This window comes from Vulpes lagopus, chromosome 13 (genome assembly GCF_018345385.1).
Source record: "Vulpes lagopus strain Blue_001 chromosome 13, ASM1834538v1, whole genome shotgun sequence".
NCBI classification, from domain to species: domain Eukaryota; kingdom Metazoa; phylum Chordata; class Mammalia; order Carnivora; family Canidae; genus Vulpes; species Vulpes lagopus.
This window is the reverse complement of record NC_054836.1, coordinates 31,053,254-31,074,288: the sequence shown is the minus strand read 5'-3', so window position 1 is coordinate 31,074,288 and position 21,035 is coordinate 31,053,254. Positions and strand designations below refer to the sequence as shown.

Sequence of the window (21,035 nt, the reverse complement as noted above, 5' to 3'; positions counted from 1 at the left end):
AGATCAATTTGTGAAAGCAGTAAGTGATTATATTTCTTTAAATCATCATTAGTGAAGGGTTGTTTTTTCTTGAAAACCTCAAAATTATCCAAACTCAGATTTTGAAACCAATTATTCCACTTGGAGAAACAATATAACAGAATTAATTGGTATATAAAAGACACACACAAGCACACTCAAGGCAAATTTGGAATCATAGATCACAAAAAGATGCCAAGAAAGTTCAATTTTATGCCCACTTATATATTCACTTATATGCACCACAAAGTTGAAGTTTTAGGAAATTACTTATTAGTATTTGACAGTTGAGAAAATTATAAACATAATAGGACTTTCTTTTTGATCCCACTTGTTTAATAGTAGAGTGTTTTCTGCTGTAGGTGAAAATACTAAAATTTACAGGTTTTTTACTCACTAAAGAAAACTTCACTAACTTTGAAGCATTATATCATAGGCTAGAGTATACCATGTGTTTTATTTACCAAGCAAATATTGATACGTAATGTTTTGTTGTTTCCATATTACACTTATATTCATTTGCCACTGTCCCTTACAAAACACATGCCACATCAATGCACAGACAGCCAGATCATAAGATAGAAAACTCAAGTCATGACCACAGACAATGTGTCTGTTCACTCTGGATAGGAAAAATAATAGTAAATAGTTTTTGAAGGAGAAAAGTTTTAAAAATTACCAAAAGAAATATCCTAGGACTGAAGTCAGGGTAATGCTATCTCAGAAGGCAGGATTAGGCTTTTAAAAAATCACTTGCAAAAAAAAAATAAAAAAAAAAAAAAAAAAAAAAAAAAATCACTTGCATAAGGAGGAATGACAGCTTCGGACGGCATCTCTGCTTGTTCAGGACTCCACCCGCAGAAGTGTATTTGTCATGTAACAATATTGACTCTAGGGTCAGACTCCAACTGCTAAGGACACGTCTCCTTAATGAATTTGAACTCCTTTCATATATGGCTAAAGAAGTTACTAGAACCAAATATATATTTTTAAATTACTCCTGTTTCCACCCTATTCAAACTCATCAGTAGCATATCACTTCCACAGGAGAGTCTAATTATTTATGAGATTATTCATATCAACTGGCAATGAACTTCAATTCAACATAATAGGATGATATTAGTGTTTCCTTTATACATACTCAATTTCAAAAAGATTAGAATTCATAGGGAAAGCATTCACCCACGCTGTATACATTTTAAATTACTTTTTATGTCTTCTTCCCTATAAAGCACATCTCTACCATGATCTAAAAGGATTTTGAAATGTGGATCTTTATTCAGGTAAAACAAGAGACTTTAATGCCTAGAAGACTAAGGATTCCTTCCAGTTTAGTACAAAGTATAAAATTCCTGATAACCAGGAAGAAATGTTAGACTCTGCTATAAAACAAGTACAGAGAGCTAAATGCAAAAATTCTAAAGCTGCGGGCTCCTTGAGATGGCTAATAGACATATGAACACTCGAGCAAGAGTGTTTAAGCTGGGGTTTATGGATTCCTCAAAGGAGAAACATGTGTGAGCATTTTTCCTACAGAGCACATTGATTTCATCATCTAGACAATATGATTATTACCCAAATTATACTACTTCAGAGAGTAAAAGGGGGTGTTTTTAATTATTATACTCAGCAACAGGCCTAAAATGAGACCTTTCTGGACAAAGTGGAACATATAATCACTTATCCATGACCCAAGAAGATAACACACTTATACATCAGGGAATTTGGCTTTTCAATATTTCAACCCATGCTACTCATGAATTTTGACTTAAAGCAACTAATTTGACCCAATCAGATGTCTTCTCCAAGTGTCTGGCTACAAGTCAGACAGCTCTGGAAACCATTCAAATGCTTTAAAGCAGTGGGTACCCTTCTCCAGCCCTAAACTATCTCACCTGCATTACATGCAGGTTGTTGACTCGTGCTCACAGGTCCTGCTACACTTGGATTCGGGACATAGCACTGTCTTGGATGTCCTCATACTCTTTTCTGTCTGCTTCCTTTTTTGCCCTACAAGTACTTTTTTTCCTCACCTTCCTATAAGGCTCAGTGTAGAGCCTTCTGCTCTAGACTTTCCCTTGAGAAATACATCTAACGGTGCAACTTTAAATTAATATGTCAATAACTACTTTGCAGCTTTTGATGCATATCATAGTCCCAAACTTTAGACCCAGGAATCTTTGTCCATGTAAGAGGTTAATCTGCTCCCTCTTTGCTGGCCCCAAGAAAGAATGGAAATAGGAATAAAATTGTTGAAGTTCCTCAGATCTCAATATTCCTCAGATCAGGATTAAGATTTCTAAGTGTGAAGTTGAAGAATAAGTTTTGAGTTATTAAGATAACTTTTATGTGTTTGCTATTTAGGTGTTTGTAAGATATAAGAAAAGCTAATATTTTAAAGAATCTGAATATTTGTTTATGAACAATTTAAAATAAGCTAGAATTAGAATCTTAATTGAAAATATATTTGACTATTTGTAACATTAAATGGTTAATAGAAATGAAATTAATATTCAATAATTTCTGTTCATGATTTTATAAGAATTGGTAAAGTGCTTAAAAAGGTTTTGCTAATTATGTCTGCACATCTGCCCTATTGGTCATTTTAAAAGTTTAAGAGAATTAGAGGTACTGGTTTTAAATTTGTAAATCATAGCTAAAAGTATTTTTGAGAGAGTTCCATTAACAAAGTTTGTAAAAGGGGTTATTGATCTACTGAGTTTAATTCTGTTGAAACAAAAGAATCGATTTGTGATCTTTAATTGAGTCTATTGAAGTCCATAGGTTAAATCTAATCTGGTAAATTTAACCTACTGAAATTAATTCTTAAACCTGATTTAGGGAAAGTGAGCCTTAAATTTTTACCTTTAACACACTGAATAGCAATTAAACCCCAAAAGTGGGAAACATTTTTTTAAGACTTTATTTATTTATTCATGAGAGACACAGAGAGAGAGGCAGAGACATGGGCAGAGGACCCCCGGATCATGCCCTGAGCCAAAGGCAGGAGCTCAACCACTGAGCCACCCAGGTGTCCCAGGAAATAATTATTTTTGTACACAAAAGCCCCCATCAAACATCAAGATAAACTAAAATGGCAATCAACTCATCCTATAAGTCAAAACACTAATGCTATATGTCTATTTCTCTAAGCAAGAGTTTAGGGAAAGCTTCTTCATTCAGCAATCTGATCTGCAGTTAGATAAATATTTTGAAAAGCTTCTGTTAGAGGCAAAGTCCTTGAGGACAAGAAGCTATTCTCATTTTCCTCCACATAAAGCTCATTATTATTCTGTTTGGGGAGGTTAACATTTGCTTACAGTTTTCTCTCTTTACTTTCTGACATCAGAAGGCAGCTTGGTAGACTGAAAGGAATATTGGATTAACTGAAAGGAATATTGGATTAACCATCAGCAATTATGGAGGCTTTCTGTCATCCCTCCATTCATCAGTTTTGAATTGTTGAGTCAATTGCAATCATATATCTGAATTTACTTTCATTATTTCTAAAAGAATCATGTCTGACGAGGTTGTTATGATGACAAATTCATTTTTCCAATAGTGCGTCTTGAAAGTCTAAGCCCTGTGATAGGCTATAATCAAAGAAGAATCAAAGATTCTGCTGTCATGGAATTCACAGACTTAACATTACATAATGGAGTTAATGGGCTGAGACCTAACTGATTGTAATGCAGAGAAGCAAGTAATACATTCTATAATAATAACTGATATTTCGGAACCCTTACTACACGCTATGTAGCATTCGAAGCACTCTACCTCAATTGTTTCATATTATCTTCCACAGAAAGTAGAAAGCAAGTCTTGCTATCTATCTCCATTTTACAAGCAAGACAACTAAAACACAGAAAGTTTAAATAATTTGCAGGGGTTGGTTAGTAGAGAATGCAATAATCATAAAGCTGGATTTGAACTTAAACCAATCTGAATCTACAACTGGCCCTTTTTACCACCACAGGACATTTCCTTCCAAGGGTGAAATCTAAACTCCTTATAATGACATCCAAGGACACAGGTATTTAGCCTCAAAACACCTTTCTGAACCTATTGTCCATGAGTTACCGGGATAGATCTCACTTTAGTAGGTCAATCCCATTAAATATCCAACAAATAAACAAACAAACAAAAAATATCCAACAAACATATTTTGCAAATTCTTTAACCTTTCCTCCATCTGGAAATCTTGCTTTCCACTATCAATGTAAACATTATAGTGGATATCAGTCTCTACCTTCTCTTTAAAATAACAACAGCTGATTACTTGTCCCTTACTGTATGATATTTAGTGAGTTTTTATCTTCATTTTTCAATCAGATCATAAGTAACCTTAGGACAGGGGCAATGTCTTCAATTTCTTTGAGTTTTTCCATGACATGGCTTAACGCTCTGAATGACAATTGTCTATGTATATGTCTGGCAACCTCAATAACTGACCATTTCTTTTTCACCTTTTTATCTTTAATGCCTGGCATACTATTTGCTACACAGTACATTCAATGACTATTTGGTGAAGAAATAAAAGAATGTGCAAATAAATGAAATAATATAGTCAAGTTCCCAGTGCCTACTGGATATTCAATAACTGCTAGTTATTGTTATAAGTCTCCAAATTCTGCTGAAAAATATAAAATAATCTTCTTTGAAATCTGCATGAATAAAAGCCTCTGAAAGTATGATGACATAAATGTATAAAACACAAAGGTATACAGTACCCTTAATTAAACTATCTTTAGGGTTATTGGTACTATGTGTAGTTTGACATACATTGTCAAACATTGTTGACAAACATTATCTTATATAACACATTATGAAATCTTACTTGGGGAATCAAAATGGTTATTTATTGGGGCACCTGGGTGGTTAAGTTGCTTGAGTCTGACTTTTGATCTCAGCTCAGGTCTTGATCTCAGAGTTATGAGTTCAAGCCCCAAGCTGGACTCCATGCTGTGTGGAACCTATTTAAAAAACTAAAACAATTTACTAACAACAGATTTTCACCAAATCTAAAACACTGATTACATGACATCACTGTTAAAAGTAATGACATTTAATAACATATAAGAAACTTGTACCATTTACAAAACCCTCATTGTTCCACACCAAGAAAGCTATGCATGCCAATCATAGCTTTCATCATCATCATGATGTGTATAGGGTATATTCTAATAATTACTTCCTCCCTGTCATACCTTAGTACAACAAGTACTGGCTATTTACTGACACAAGATCAGGCATAGGAATAAAGTTGAACAATTACAATACCATTGTAATTAATTATAACAAACCCGAGACATTTTTAATTACCAAATGTATGGACTGAAGTATTCTCTCAAACTTCAGATGTTTAAATCATAATCCCCAGTACTTCAGAATATGACTATATTTGGAGATAGGGTCTTTCGGAAGGAAATTAAGGTAAAATAAATCATTACGATGGGCCCTAATCCAAGATAACTGGTGTCCTTATAAGAGGAAATTAGGACATAGGTACAGAGGAAGGCCATGTGAAGATGTAGGGAGAAGACAGCTTCAAGAAGCCAAGGAGAGGCTTCAGAACAGTCATATATGGTAATTGCATCCTTGTTTTATAGAAAAGGAAATAAAAGTTTTCAAAGAAGTAAATGGCATCTCTGCTTGTCCAATTAGCATGCACCAGGATGTAGGACTCAGACTGAAATCTTGTGACCCCAAATCCTGCCCACTTTCCACTCTGAGCAGGTGATGGACTAGAGGACACCTGAGCTTTGGTCCCAGCAATGCCCTAAAGGAATTGTCGGAACTTCAGCATCATTAACTTTTTAACATATTTGTTTCTTCATCTGCACAGCTGAGGGGATTGAGTTGAATATTCTAAGGGGTGAATAGACTAAGGGTTTATATAAAAGCCTTTCCAGTTTTAATGTTTATCTCAAATCATTGTCTTCAAACATTTTTTTAAGATTTATTTATTGAGATCCCATGACCCTGAGATCATGACCTGTGTAGAAATCAAGAGTCAGAAGATCAATCTACTGAGCCAACCAGTTTTCATTTATTTTTTTTTAATTTTTATTTATTTATGATAGTCACACACAGAGAGAGAGAGAGGCAGAGACACAGGCAGAGGGAGAAGCAGGCTCCATGCACCGGGAGCCCGACGTGGGATTCGATCCCAGGTCTCCAGGATCGCGCCCTGGGCCAAAGACAGGCACTAAACTGCTGCGCCACCCAGGATTCCCCCAGTTTTCATTTAAACTTCTGAAGAAATTACCTCTGTAAACTCCTTTAGTAAGGGAAAGAAATTCAGTATTTTGGGAACCACTACTTTGCCCATTGGAATTTTGGCTTTATCAAAAAATATGTATACTTAAAAATGTCTTGAAACATTATAATCCTAACTCATTTTATTTTTTTATTTGTTTATGATAGTCACACACAGAGAGAGAGAGGCAGAGACATAGGCAGAGACAGAAGCAGGCTCCATGCACCAGGAGCCCGACGTGGGATTCGATCCCAGGTCTCCAGGATCGTGTCCTGGGCCAAAGGCAGGTGCTAAACCTGCTGCACCACCCAGGGATCCCTTAACTCATTTTAAAAGTAGGGTTTGTATACAATTAGTTAATTTTCTGTGGCTAAAGATTTATCCATTCGAGTTTTTAAGGATTGCATATAGCTTCATGAACAAAACTCAAGATTGAAATTTTTTACAGAAAATCAGAGTTCGGTCCTAAAATCTTTAGTGAATGATTGCATGATCTTGAGTGAAAAAACAAGTTGCAGACCTGTTTTGCGGTCTGAAAAATGAGGTGAATGGCTTGGTGAATGGCTTCCTGCATGCCTTTCAGAAAAGTTTGCTGTTAAATGAGAGAGTATCTGTGAATTCCTTATGAACTTTTTCAAGGGAAGTTGCTGTATATATTCAACTACAGTGTATTTAACAGAAACTCACATTATTAGGTGTCTTTTTTCAATAACTTCCTCAGCTTTGAAATACTCCGTGAATGCTTGACTTGTAATCCCTTCGTAGCCATTGTGAGTGTACATTTTGTTTGCCAGGAAGAGGAAGTGAATGGTAAAAAATAATTTGTACTACAATGGAGGGTGGCAGGTCAAATGGCTGGAGAAGTTAGAATTGTGAATCATCTCTTGTGTGTTCTCAACTAAATAAAGGCAATCTGCCCAAAGGGGAGGGGGAAAAAATCTATAAACCACACACTCCATCCAATCATGTAAAGACAAATCAGCCTTCAGACGAATCAAATATCTTCATTTAAAGCTTACCTGGATTTGGCACTCTGCCCATCTTTTTCCAAGTCTCTTCACAATATATTTTCACAAACAGTCAAAAACATGCATACTGAAAAGCATACCCTGTACAATGTTATTTTTAAAAACAAAGAACTCTTGGCCCAGGGAAGATCGTTCCTGGGGAAAAGAAAAGTTCCTTTCTGAGTTTGCAACATGTAAATACGGGATTAGGGGGTGGGATTGAGGTGTGCTCCGTGCATAAATAGAGGCTTGGGTTGAGCTAGCACACTAGGAGGCTTGGACCGCTTTGAGGCCGGCTGGCTCATACGGACAGGTGGGTGGGGAAAGCAGGTAAGACTCCTAACAAGACTGTTTACAAGGCACTTGCTAGAGTGAGTTTTGGGCTCAGATTACTGTGTAAAGTTGCAGGAATCAACAGAGAGAGAAGGGCCAGGTAGTTCCCAGGACAACGAAATGGGATTTGGAGAACGAATAATGGAATTTCCATCAACAGCTTATTAGGGCCTTTCTTTGGCCAGACCTGGAAGAGGGTTGTGTTCCTGAGCTGTTTCAAGGTAATACTTTCTCTCTCTAGAAATAAGTGGTTTAAGAGTGGGTGAATTCTAATTAAGGGTGCTCAGGCCTAGGACAGGACCCAGTGTCTTCTATTACTGTGTACTGCTCACCATTTAAAGCTCTGCTTCTCACCCACTGGCTAGAGCCCAGACCCACAGGACTGGCAAATCTCAGATCAGACTGCCCACTAGGAACTGCAATTCACAATTCTACTGCAAATCAGAAAAATAATTCTCTTTCTGCAACCCTTGTAAAGATATTCTTGTTGCATCTTCAGTCTTGAAATTCATGGGCTGGGCTGTAAGAGGAGAGATCTGGCTGCTTTCCTGAAGCATTTCAACAGGGGCAGGGAAACTTCCTGCAAGTTCATTCCCTGCTAAAGATAAGATTAGGGGACGCCTGGGTGGCTCAGTGGTTGAGCGTCTGCCTTTGGCTCAGGTCATGATCCTGGAGTCCCGGGATCAAGTCCCACATCGGGCTCCCTGCATGGAGCCTGCTTCTCCCTCTGCCTGTGTCTCTGCCTCTCTCTGTGTCTCTCATGAATAAATAAATAAAATCTTTACAAAAAAAAAAATAAAAAAAAAAAATAAAATAAAGATAAGATTAGACATACAGTGACCAGTAAAAAGTACTGGTTTCAAAGAGGTTGTGCATGTGTCCAAATTCTCACTATCTCCCATGATTAGCATTCTGTTTTGAGGTGGTTTATGCAGGACCCTTGCAGAGCAGAAGCTACTTATTATGAAAAGTTGATAGAACGAATCTCAGAACGTGAGCCCGCAGTAGTGTATCTATACAGCAGGAGTGACATTAGGCTTCAGTAAGTCATCCTGCCATAAAATACATACATTATGTCAATTGTTCCAGCTGGTATTCTGCAGAGCTATGACAAGGGGTCATGCAACAAGAACCATCAATGAACCAGATAGATAAAAATGCTCTACCACCGATTCACAATTTTTTCTAACATAGAGGCTATTGCTATAAATAAAAGACAAAATCGAATGTTTATTGATATATTCCAAGTAGTTATTTGCCAAGATATGTTTCTGAATCAACTGATATTTTAAAAGTACAATTATTCTCATATCAAAGTTCTTTTTTTTTTTTCTATGTTAAAAAAAAAGTCTTTGTACTAACAAGGCTGGGAACTGTTGACCTATGTAGATATTCTTATCTGAGTAGAAAATGAAGAAAGCATATCCTTGCTTTTTGTTTATATCTTTTTTGAAGCAGACATTTTGTGGCTACACACCATGATTTGGATAGATAATAACTGGTTAGTTTAAGCCAAGGCATCACCTGGATTTATAACTTAAAATGCTTTTTTTAAAAAAACAGCTAATGCTTAGTAAAGATTCCCACTCAAGCCATCAGAACATAAGAAACTTTCCCCCCCTTAAAAAATATTAAGTATTAATAGTCCATCCTGCTTCCTTTGCAGTTTATTGAGACCTACACCAGTATCAGTGAGGTATTTGTTAAGCAATTTCAATCTTTGTTTTTACTGGAATCTCCAATTCTGCATGTGATGGATAACCATAGTGATTTGCTAGTGCAACTCTGTGTACTAATTAGCTCCCTCCCTTGCTCACGCTCACTCCTGGATCTTACCTATACTGTTCACTTTCCTGTTTATAGGCATCTGCTTTGTATTAGTATAACTTTCCTAAGGAATTAACTTCAGTCTGGTTATACTATGCATACTTATACTATGCAGTCTTAGGAAAATTCTGTGGAAGGAAAGTTTTCATACCAGCTGCATGTTTTCTGTCTCAGCTAACTGGAAGGGAAAAAAAAAATAACAAAGAGACACACACAGAGTTGATTTCTGTGTTATGAGCCACACAGAATGGTTTTTGTGCACTGAAATATATACCCACAGTCACCTAACTATCCAGGCCCATGGACAGAGTCAAAGAATTGTTTCAGGAGACTGAACTTGCATAGACATATTTTAGTCAATTCAGAAGTAATAGATGGAATTTGAGTAAATGTCACACAAGGGAGAGAGTTATATGGATACAAATTTTCAGTTAAGTGACAAAGATGGCAGGTTTTAATTTAAATAAGGATTAATTTTACTTAGATCTAATTCTCTAAGGGCAATATCTTCATTTTAATAGAAGGTGAAAGAAACATGTACGTTTAGGGTAATTGTTTCAGGATGGGAAAATGGGAGCCAGCACTGCAAAATGACAAGATCCAGAGGACTCAGTTCTGTACCCATCTCCCAAGCCCTCATCTCCCTGAATTTCAGATTCTCGATCTATAAAATGAGGCATGGGGAGTAGAAATGGAGGTGGTAACACCTAAGGCACCTTCCAGTACTAAAATGTTTGAAATTTAAAATTTTGGGATGCTTGTGTGGCTCAGCGATTGGGTATCTGCCTTGGGCTCAGGGAGTGATCCCAGAGTCCCCAGATCGAGTCCCACATCGGGCTCCCTGCACGGAGCCTGCTTCTCCCTCTGCCTATGTCTCTGCCTCTCTCGCTATCTATATACCTATTTCTATACTGTAGGTTTCTATGGATAGTTATATCAGTATATTTACATCTACATAGGTCTATTGATAGACGGCTGCAAAAGTTGATAGATACTTATACTATGCAGTTTTAGGAAAATTGTGTGGAAGGAAGGTTTTCATACCAGCTGCATATTTTCTATCTCAGCTAAGCCTCAAGTTCTTTATATGTCAGGGTTGTGATGTAGTCTGAGGGTTCTAATGGCCACTAATTCCTTTTTGTGTTACTGACATTCTGCCTGTTTGTTTTCCATATCAGATTTGCCATGGAGAAGATCTCGGTGTCAGCATTTTTGCTCCTCGTCGCCCTCTCTTACACTCTGGCCAAAGATATCACAGTTAAATCAGGAGCAAAGAAAGATGGCAAGGACTCAGCCCCCAAACTGCCCCAGACCCTCTCCAGAGGTAGGAGTCAGCCTCCAGTTGGCTTCCAACACTGCCTCATTGAGACGCTGAGACTTGTGTGCCAAAAATATTTTTTAATGTGTTTCTTCTAAATTTATCAAAGTTTATCATTGCTTCTACTTTCTCTAGAGGGTTTTGCATTCAATTAGTATCCAGTATATATTTATCCCAGTCTTTACAACTGCTTTTCAACAGCTTTCGCCTGAAATTGTAATAGCTTTAAATATACTGGTTCATTTTGTTCTAGGTTGGGGTGATCAGCTCATCTGGACTCAGACCTATGAAGAAGCTTTATACAAATCCAAGACAAGGTAAAGACGAGGGCTACAGAGTTCTCTCACAGCTCACAAGAGCACCATCTAGTGATAAGTAGCTATACATGAAATCTTACTCATTAAAATTACCCAATCTCTCTTTTGTCTCTTACAGCAACAAACCCTTAATGATTATCCATCACCTGGATGAATGCCCACACAGTCAAGGTAATATATTTTTTTAACTATACTTTTCCTTATAGGCTTTTAGCTATAGGGCCAAGATTCGGGTCTCTCTCTTTTTAGCCTGAGTGCCTGGCACAGTTAAATAAAACAGAATATCTAAAAATAAAACAGAATATATAGTAAAAACATAGTTTAAAATAACTTCAAATATTTCCATACTTTGTGTTAACTGCTGGTGCACATTTAAAAAAACAAAAACAAACTTTAAGATTCATCCTTGACTTCTTGCTTTCTCTTATATCCCATGTCTACTCCATCAGCAAATACCACTGCTTTACCTTCCAAATATACCCAAAGCCAGCCCCAGCTTCATGGATGTGCAAGCTGTGCAGGCGTCCAAGGCCCAGTGCCTGAAAGGTTCCTCTGCTAGATTTAAATCTCTGGTTGGTGCTGTCTTAAAATACATAATCATTTTTGAAGAAGAGGCTCCATAATTCTGTTTTTCCTGGGCTCCATATATTATGTAGGTCTCGCCCAAATCCAACCACTTCCTATTGTCATTTCTACTGCCCTGATCCAAACCACGGTCACATCTTGTCTAGGATACTGTGAAGCCACGTAACTGGTCACCCTCAGTGAGTTCTCCATCCAAAGTCAGAGGGAGGCTGTTAAACATAAATCAGATCCTTTCACTCATGTGCTCAAGCCACTCATGTGGCTTCTTATCACAAGTAAATTAAATCTAGGGCAGCCCAGGTGGCTCAGCAGTTTAGCGCCGGCTTCAGCCCAGGGCCTGATCCTGAAGACCCAGGATTGAGTCCCACATCAGGCTCCCAGCATGGAGCCTGCTTCTCCCTCTCTCTGCCTGTGTCTCTGCCTCTCTTTCTTTCTCTGTGTCTCATGAGGAATAAATAAATAAAAAATCTTAAAAAAGAGAGAGAAAAAAAAGTAAATTAAATCTAAATTCTGGATCATGGTCTACAAGGCTGGGCATAATCCAGCCCCTGGCTATCTTTGCTTTCTTACCATTCTTCCTTTGGTTTTTCTCCACTCCATCTAGCCTGGCCTTTGTGCTTTTCTTCCAGGACCTAAATGCATTCTACCTCAGGGCTATTGCTCTTGCTGCCTCCTCCATCTAGTATGGCATACCCCATAAATCTTAGAACGGATTCTTTTCTCCTTTAACGTCACGTTCTCTGATAGGTCTACCCTGACCATTCTATGGCTCCTAAACCTCTTGCCTTTCTTCGTTTTTTTTTTTTTTTCAAAGTACATATCTCCATCTGAAGTTATTAGATTATGTATTTACTTGTTTATGGTCTTTGTCCCACACAAGCATTTGAGCTTTAGGAAGACAACACATTACCTTTCTTTTTTTTTTTTTTTTTTTTTTTTTCTTCACTGCTATACTCCCAAGTGCATAGAACAGGGTGCACCACATAGGAATCTCTCAATAAATATGGGTTGGAAAAAAATGGGTGGATGAGTGAATGAGTGAATGAGTGAATGGCAAGCAGCAAAGATAGTCACTGGCCTAGATACTACTTCACTAATTGTTTCCTCAAAAGGCAAAGTTAGTATATTAAATATACAGTTCAGCATAAAATATAACAGAGAACAATGGTTTCAACCAGCAATGAGATGGATACTTCATGATTCTTTTGTATTTTCTAGCTTTAAAGAAAGTGTTTGCTGAAAATAAAGAAATCCAGAAATTGGCAGAGCAGTTTGTCCTCCTCAATCTAGTCGTAAGTTCGCTTTTCATCATAATTGACCTTTCTCCACGGCTCATTATTTGAAATGGATGATTCATTTTTCCTGTGCATATTAGTCCCCCAGCACTGACTGGGGTCTATCCCAAGGATCACATCTCACAGATTACAAAGAAAAAAATATATATTTTATTCATAATCTATTTTGCACAGCTATGCTTTTATTTAGTAATTAATCATTTTAGGCTATCTGAAAAATAGGCTCCTGTGGTCAGGGCTTTCTCTGTTGCTATACTAATGGGAAGGTTTTTATATTTACAAATCTCTTCCCAGCCCCCTTCCCCTACAGTCTTGATGTTCTACACCCCTTCTTAGGCCTTGTCCCCTCTCTTCCTGGGAGTGACAGTTTCCCGGCTGTCTAAAGCACATCACTGCACGTGGGCTTTAGCCTCATGCATTCCCACCTTACCTCATCATCAACACCCTTCCTGATGGCTGACATTTCTGTCTGCATGTTCTTTCTACTCAGATACAAACAGGTTCCACTTTCCTTCCAAAAGGAAACAAGCAAACAATAAACAACTCACAAGATGACCTAACCCTATGTCTTCTCCCTCCTTCCCTCCCTTCCCCTTCACCACCCTCTTTCTCTCTCTCTCTACCTCTTCACAAGTTGACAAAGGTTGACTTCTTCAAAGAGCATTCACATCAGTATCTCTTTCCATAGGCTTCTCTTCCTCTTCCTACCTTTTAATATTAGAGACTTGGTGAATCTCTACTTGACTCCTTAATATTTTATATTATTTTTAATATTTTATATTCTCTATGAACAATTTCATCCACAGCTGCCTTTAATCAATGCCCATGCATGGCTAATTCCCACATCTTACCCAAACAGGCAAAAATTTCCCACTTGTGTGTGCCACTGTGGTCCAGATATTGCATTATTAGCTTAATCTCAACATGTCCAACAATGAATTTATTAGCTTGGTGCAGGATTTGCAAATAGCTCAATTTTATTACATGTTTCACTGAAAGTTTCATTCAAGACTGTGTTCTCCTCCAGGCCTTCAGTAGTCAAAAAATGCTGTGGTTCTAATGTCTCAATATTCTTGCTATCGGTCACTTCCATATAAAGTGAGGCCCACTATTTAGTGTAAGAATTTCTCTTTGCCTGATTTACTACAGTATTACTAAATGGCTCGCTGCCTACAAAATAAATCCCAGCTAATCCCACATAGCCTTCAGAGTAATGATTCTAAAAACCAAACTGGGATTATGGTACTTCTAAATCCCTCCAGTGGTTTTGATCTATTTCTGAACACGAGCAAACACTGGCATGGTGTGCAAGACCTCTCATGAGCCGGCCCTGGAAGCAGCTCTCCAGCACTTTCTTTCTCCACTGCATCATACATCCCCTATATTTCAATCCTTCCCAAACTCATGGTCATACCAGAAAGTGCTATGCCTTTCCTTTACCTTTGTGCCATCTCTACCACTCCTGGAGTAACCTAATTTTTCACATATCTGACTCCTATTCATTTTTTAAGATTCCTCCTTACCCACTTCAGAGAGTCTTAGTGAAACTCGCATACAAGGTTAGATGCCCTGCTCTGGTCATCTAACCTGCCCACTGCACCTACTGGTCTTCCTTCATAACACTGCACCAACTGGATCCTCAATATTCATTTTCCTACTGTATCTCTCAAGTGACATGCATTCCTTAAAGATAAGTGCCATAAGATAAGCCTGTATGTTTCTGTAATTTCTCTGAAAATGACTGGTTTTCATTGTTCTATTTCCTCCTATCTCATCCAAGATGTAACTTCCCAAATGCTGTAACTTGCTCTATAGTCTCCCTTCTTGAACTTTTTTTGCTCTTCATCATATTCATTCACTTGCTCTCTACCTCAAGTTCTGCATTCGTTTGCTCTAGCTTATTTACTACTTCATGTGTATAGCTTGCCTCCCCATCTGGGTCATAAACTCCCTGTGGAAGAGATGTGCCTTACAGCATCTCAAGAAGCCCAGCCCAGTAATGGCCACATTTCTGTATTAATGAGTTTGAAAATAACTAAAGAATAGACAAACAAAAGCTGTCTTTTCTTTTAATCTTAGTATGAAACAACTGACAAACACCTTTCTCCTGATGGCCAGTATGTCCCCAGGATCATATTTGTAGGTAAGTAAAGATGGCAATGAGATCAAGCACAGTGATAATTGCCCAAGTGCTGTGCCCCCTCTCTCGCCTGCCACTCCATTTTGGCCATGGCCATTGTCACACCTTAGCCAGGGGTCTAACATTCTTTTACATTTCTCAACATTTCATCATTAGAAAATTCAAATGTTTACCTATTTCCACGTTTGTTTCACATCTGCTAATGTAAATGTACCATGCCCTGTCACAAATACATCTGAGAAGAAAGCACTCTACTAACTGTTTAAATGTATTACTCATTTTCCTGAATACATCATCAGGTCTGTAAATTCATATTTTTCATCAGGCAAACTTTCAACTTGTATGTTGGATTTTTTTCTGACATTTTTTGATAATTTTTTTTGGGGGGGGGCGGCACATTAGGAATATGGCTGGAAGAAATCAGAAGAGCCATGCTCCTTCCAGCCACTGGTACTTTTCATATGCTGTTCCCTCCACTGGCAAGCTTTTCCTGCTTACCTCATACACCTTGCCATTGCCTCATTAACTCCCCAGTCATCACGGTCATTCACTGACTGGACACAATCCACACTATGTGCTCTTGTGGCACCATGCTCCTCTCAGTAGGCACTCTCTCCTCAGTTATAATTTTGTATTTATCAGGTGATTGTTCAGTATCTATTTCCCCCATAGAACTATAGCTCTTTGTGGCTGGGCCTGTGTCTATTTCTTCTGACCATCATAGTTTCATCATGACCCTGTGGTAGGCTGGCAATAAATACTTGTTAAATGATTAGACACATGAATTGAGATTGGCTTTGAGCCAAGTTATAGTGATTCGAGGACAATGTAGAAATAAATCTATCACATGGCGGAGCTCACACTCATCAACTGGTTCACCTGTGTAATCCAAGTTCACACTAAATGCACATAACAGGAAAGAAACAAGTGAAGGATAAAAATGAGGAAGGCTGACCTCGAGCTAATTTTATAGATTCAGTTTTGTTAGGATTTAGAAAATCTAGAACACTTAAATTGGGACTTTATAGGTCATCCAGTTACACTGTGTGCAGTTCTTTTCATAGCATTATTCCTGTTTCAGGGCATTTTAACCCACATTCAATTCCTTCCAAAAGAACCAACTCAGCTCAGGAATGTAGACACTGGCTACATGTTAGAATCACCCAGAAGATTTTAAAAATCAAGCAGCCCAGGCCACACCTAAAACCAATTATATCCAAATCTTGCAGGGTGGGAGGCTGGATGTCTTTCTTAAAGCTTTCTAGGTGGTTCCAGTGTGCTGCCTGTGGTGTTGTGAGCCAAAGATTGGGCAGTTAAAAAGCTTTTCTTATGTTAATTTATTACAAAGAGTAGACCCTGTGTTTATATCCTCTGCACGTAGCAGAAGTATAATAGGTTTTAAGTCTTTGTTGAACAAATAAATGTCTGCTTTTTGTAATTAATGTCAATTGGGCCCATTCCAACATTCTGAAATGACAGATTGTCCACTTAAGTACCAGTGGCAGAATTTGCATACAAGCAGCTGGTTCTCCCGTGCCTACATCTAGTTTTCAGGACACGCACCTTCAATCCTCTCTCAGGAGCCAAGGTTTCTAGACCTGTGTAGATCCTAGTACCTCCCTTTTTGATACACCTTATGTTTAAAATGCCTTCTTTTCTCATTAGTTGATAGCTTCAAATTAAATATAAAACATGGAAAAAAGGATTTAAACCTCTAGGGACATATGTTTACAAAGTGAAAGACTCCTAAATCTTTTTTAAATGCAGCTAGATAACAATATAATGAAAAGAGAGGGACCCTACAGGCTTGTTTGACCTTTGATGTTCTTAAGGGTTTGCATTCTTCTATTCATTAAAAACCACCCTTGGTTTTGAAAACTAGCATTGGATGTGGGTTTCTAATTATCTAGGTTGTTCTTGGTAACACATTGCAATTACGACATAATCATTTCAAAAGTTTAAAATAATTCTTTAGCAGAGAAAGCCAGTGTTTCCACCAAGGTACCCAACACCTCCCTGCCAGTATGGATAATTCTGTTTTCAGGTTGCTATAGATAGGACAGCAGGGTTCATAACCTTTCCCACAAATAGCATTGCATAGCTGTCAAGTGCTCCAGGCCTTGCTTTGGGTACTGGCAGCCAGGCCGGGTTGCAGAGTAGATAGACTAGAACTCCACAAGGCAGATCACACGCTGTGTTCTTTACATTGGCCGTGGATAAGTACCTGGGCTTCCTCATGCAACAGAGCTTACTCGGGAACAGAAACTCCATTCCTATTTGTTTTTTCTTTGTAGACCCATCCCTGACAGTTAGAGCTGACATCACTGGAAGATACTCAAATCGTCTCTACGCTTATGAACCTTCAGATATAGCTCTACGTAAGTGTCCCCTCCTTGACATGGCTCTTTGCTGCTGTGCTAGGAGTGGAGTCCATGATGAGGAAGGAGAAAGCTCTGCTCAGACACACAGGATGTTTGGCCTTAACTAGCCTTGTGCTCTCTGGCAAATCATATTCACCTTGGTCTCATTTATTTAAATCTCAGTGCAAGATTCTTTAGATTGGGTATCTTTTCCTCTAGGAGGATTCTATGATCCTATTTCCTGCTTTTCCTTAGTCACCCGATCATACAAACTCCTTCTACCATAGAATCAAGTGCAAGAATAACTGTACTATTATAACAGGAATCTGCATGCCTTAAACACTTTCTCCGAATAACGAAAGTGAAATAATGTAGTCCAGTTTGTTGATATTGAGTTTAGGTTCAATTTTAAAGATCAGAAGGAAAGATTTTTCCCAATAGTTGGTAAGATACTCACTTTCCCTGGAGTTGCCATAAAATGGAAAGAAAAAAAAATGTTAAGAGACTCAGGACAAAGCACCTCAATGGGAGACTGTACCTAGTTGTGGCATCTAATTAGTCCTTCTGGGAAGAAAATTGGGTTTTGTCCTAAGAACCAATTCTGCACAATGACTAGAGGCTGCCTAGAACTGTACTGCCCAACATGGAAGCCATGAGCTACACATAACTCTTTAATATTACATTAATTAAAATTTAAAATTCAGTTCCTTAGGCATAGTAACCACAGTTTAAGGACTCAATACACAGGCACTAAATATTTTTCATTATCACAGACATATCTACTGAGCGGCACTGACCTAGAACATTATGCCGGGGAAGACTTGAGGCTGCATCTGGGCAGCAGCCAAGATTATCCTAGTCCATTAGCGATGCCTCCAGGGGGTGCAGGGAGGACCAAGGAAGCACATTTCATGTACTGGCCATTCTCAAGATATATTTCTTAATAAGACTTTGTATTCCTTAAAGGCAGGTATCCTGCACAGGTGATATTACAGTGCTTTGTAGAAAAGACATGTAATAAATATTGGAAGACAATTGGCTTGTGTAATAAAAGCTAATTCACCTACTTTTAGAAAAAAATTTATAACAAATTTACCAATTGTTCACCCTATCATGAAATAGCACCCCATTCAACAACGAATAAATATCTACGTTTAGGGGTAACTAAAGCTATCAGTATAATTTCTGGTGACATCTTTGTTAACTGTGGCAACCTTTTTCCCATTAGTGCTCGACAACATGAAGAAAGCTCTGAAGTTGCTAAAGACTGAATTGTAGAGAAAAAAAAGTCTGCAAACTTTTTTCTGTGTCCAGCCCTGAGATTTGGAACCAGAGGAGATCCTAGAAGACTTTGGAAAATGTAGGAACAGTGATGGACATGCTAATTAGAATATGGTTATTGTTACAACAGCTATTTTTTTAAAATCTTGTTTCAACTGTACATGTATGAAAATAATACTGCATACTACCATAGGAAGTCATGCTTTTTTAAAATAAATAAATCCTTTTGGGGGTGTTCAAACTGTTATTCCCCCCCCCCCGCAACTTTGTCCTTCAGAGAAAAGCTATTATTTTGGACACATGAAGTATTCAAAGAAGAGACAAGACAAACTCAACAGGATTAGTGAAGACCAGAAAAAGTTCTCATCTCACTTCACTATTCGCTCACTCAGTGACTAAAAGTAGACATAAGCTAATTCAACAGAAGTATCAAAACAGAATTTGTATGACTGTAAAAGAATATGTAGAAAGGTGTCCCAAAAAATTAGGTACCTAACTGAAGAATTCCCCACCCCCCACCTCCCTGACTCTAGCCAGACTCCTAAATACACGCTTACCTTCAAGAATTCAGTTTTAGTTAGATTCTGCACAATTGAACTCTCTCAGAGAAAATCTCTGACAGCTTTCTCCATCAGTGCACTGATTTTGTGAAAAGGTCATTCAAAAAGCATTTGTACCTATGAACATACCCTCAAAAAATCCTAAGAATTAGCCTTGTAATACATTTGCCCTCTCAAGATTTTAGAGTACTGCCTGGAGTAAATTTAGTTGAGTTGTTCCCATCTTCACCAAAAGATGGAGAACAGCAAAGGGCACAGACATCATGTCTATGGAACAGAGATCAGAGATCACTACTTACCTCCGGAGAAGTTGAGAGAGGTAGTGGCATCAAATAGGGGAGCAGCTCTAGCTACTTTCAATTCTTTATTCTGAATGACAAAAATTAGAACTGTGTATTAATTTCTTCACTACCTATTTAATCTCACATTCACTGTCACATGGAATTTCTTTATCACTCAGACCCCACTGACCTCTTTGGCCTGTAAATGGCTGTGGTGGTCTGTACAATGTTTTGAATATTGATACATTGATTATCTATTGCTTGTCTTGACAAACTTTTTTTTAGAACCATTCTGAATAGATCCTTTGGCATTATTATCTTTTCCAGGGCAGAATATATATTTTAAATTCTCTTTCATAGTACTACCAAAGAGCTATATACTAATAGGTTCTGTGTACATATGGTTGATTTAATGATATACAGATCCTCAGTAAAAATATCAGCAGAGAGATTCATCTCTCTTCTTATAAGTAGGTACACATGTTTAAAAAGGTTAAATATATTTAGAAAGTTCTCTGAGAGCTAATGAAGGGAAAACTAGTATGCATTTATATAAACAAATATTTTGAATGACAACTTCTAAGATATTCAGGTTTCCTCTAGCATACATTAAAATAAAAAATAAAAATTAAAAATCTGTTTTTTTTAATTTGGCTAAGATTAAGTTCTTAAAATTTATTGAATAACAAAGTGTTATTTTAACAACACATATAATTTTTAAGTCATAAATCAATCTCTGGGAAGTCAAATGTTAAGGTTACAAGGAAGTTGAATCTCCCTTAGAAAAGTGTTAAGCAGAGCCACGGTCTTCTCTACTTCTTAAAATTTGTCCTAATGCAGATCAGAAAATCATTCAAGAAAAATACAGAGTTCTGTGAAGATGCTCATGGCAACATTATTTAAACATACTTTTAAAAATGGCAACCACCAAATAAAATGATTACATAGTTTATTAACACAAAGCACACTATGTTGTCATCTCTACACATAAACATTGTGAAGAAACAAAATGAAAGATATTTCCTTGCTGTGCTTTTAACTCCAGGAAGTGTGTGTACCCAGCCGTTAGAATGAGAAGTGAAGATGCAAAGGGAAGGACTTCTGCTCGAAGCTTATGGAATTATTAGCAAAGCCTGTTCTTGTCATCTCACAATCTTTGTGTTCAAATAAATTGAAATAAAAGCATATCTTGACTATTTCTCTAGCTACAAGAACTAGAAGAATGCTGTAAGTCTAAAGAATTATTTCAAACAGGGGATCCCTGGGTGGCGCAGCGGTTCGGCGCCTGCCTTTGGCCCAGGGCGCGATCCTGGAGACCCGGGATCGAATCCCACATCGGGCTCCCGGCGCATGGAGCCTGCTCCTCCCTCTGCCTGTGTCTCTGCCTCTCTCTCTCTCTCTGTGACTATCATAAATAAACGATAATAATAAAAAAAAAGAATTATTTCAAACAA

At 37.8% G+C, this 21,035-nt stretch overlaps 1 protein-coding gene across 5 annotated transcripts; it reads left to right on the top strand.

Annotated features, from left to right (window-relative positions):
• Positions 1 to 7,518: 7,518 nt before the first annotated feature.
• AGR2 (anterior gradient 2, protein disulphide isomerase family member) lies at positions 7,519 to 20,766 on the top strand. 5 transcript variants are annotated; one of them, XM_041728278.1, is made up of 9 exons: positions 7,570 to 7,614; positions 9,284 to 9,313; positions 10,623 to 10,768; positions 11,016 to 11,079; positions 11,198 to 11,250; positions 12,883 to 12,956; positions 15,039 to 15,102; positions 17,394 to 17,477; positions 18,688 to 20,766. In XM_041728278.1, the coding sequence occupies exons 3-9, from the start codon at positions 10,630 to 10,632 to the stop codon at positions 18,735 to 18,737; spliced, it is 528 nt and encodes a 175-aa protein (XP_041584212.1). In that variant the 5' UTR covers positions 7,570 to 7,614; positions 9,284 to 9,313; positions 10,623 to 10,629; the 3' UTR covers positions 18,738 to 20,766. The 5 variants fall into 5 exon arrangements, with proteins under 5 accessions (XP_041584214.1, XP_041584213.1, XP_041584212.1 ...); XM_041728281.1 differs by having other exon boundaries at positions 7,575 to 7,597; XM_041728280.1 differs by lacking the exon at positions 9,284 to 9,313 and having other exon boundaries at positions 7,519 to 7,597.
• The last annotated feature ends 269 nt before the right edge of the window (positions 20,767 to 21,035 follow it).

Bases quoted from the DNA above. Each gene is read 5' to 3' on its own strand.
- AGR2 (XM_041728280.1), top strand. From the start codon at position 10,630: ATGGAGAAGATCTCGGTGTCAGCATTTTTGCTCCTCGTCGCCCTCTCT. The intron at 11,080-11,197 runs GTAAAGACGAGG...TGTCTCTTACAG, and splicing joins TTATACAAATCCAAGACAAG to CAACAAACCCTTAATGATTA. The intron at 12,957-15,038 runs GTAAGTTCGCTT...TTTTAATCTTAG, and splicing joins TTGTCCTCCTCAATCTAGTC to TATGAAACAACTGACAAACA.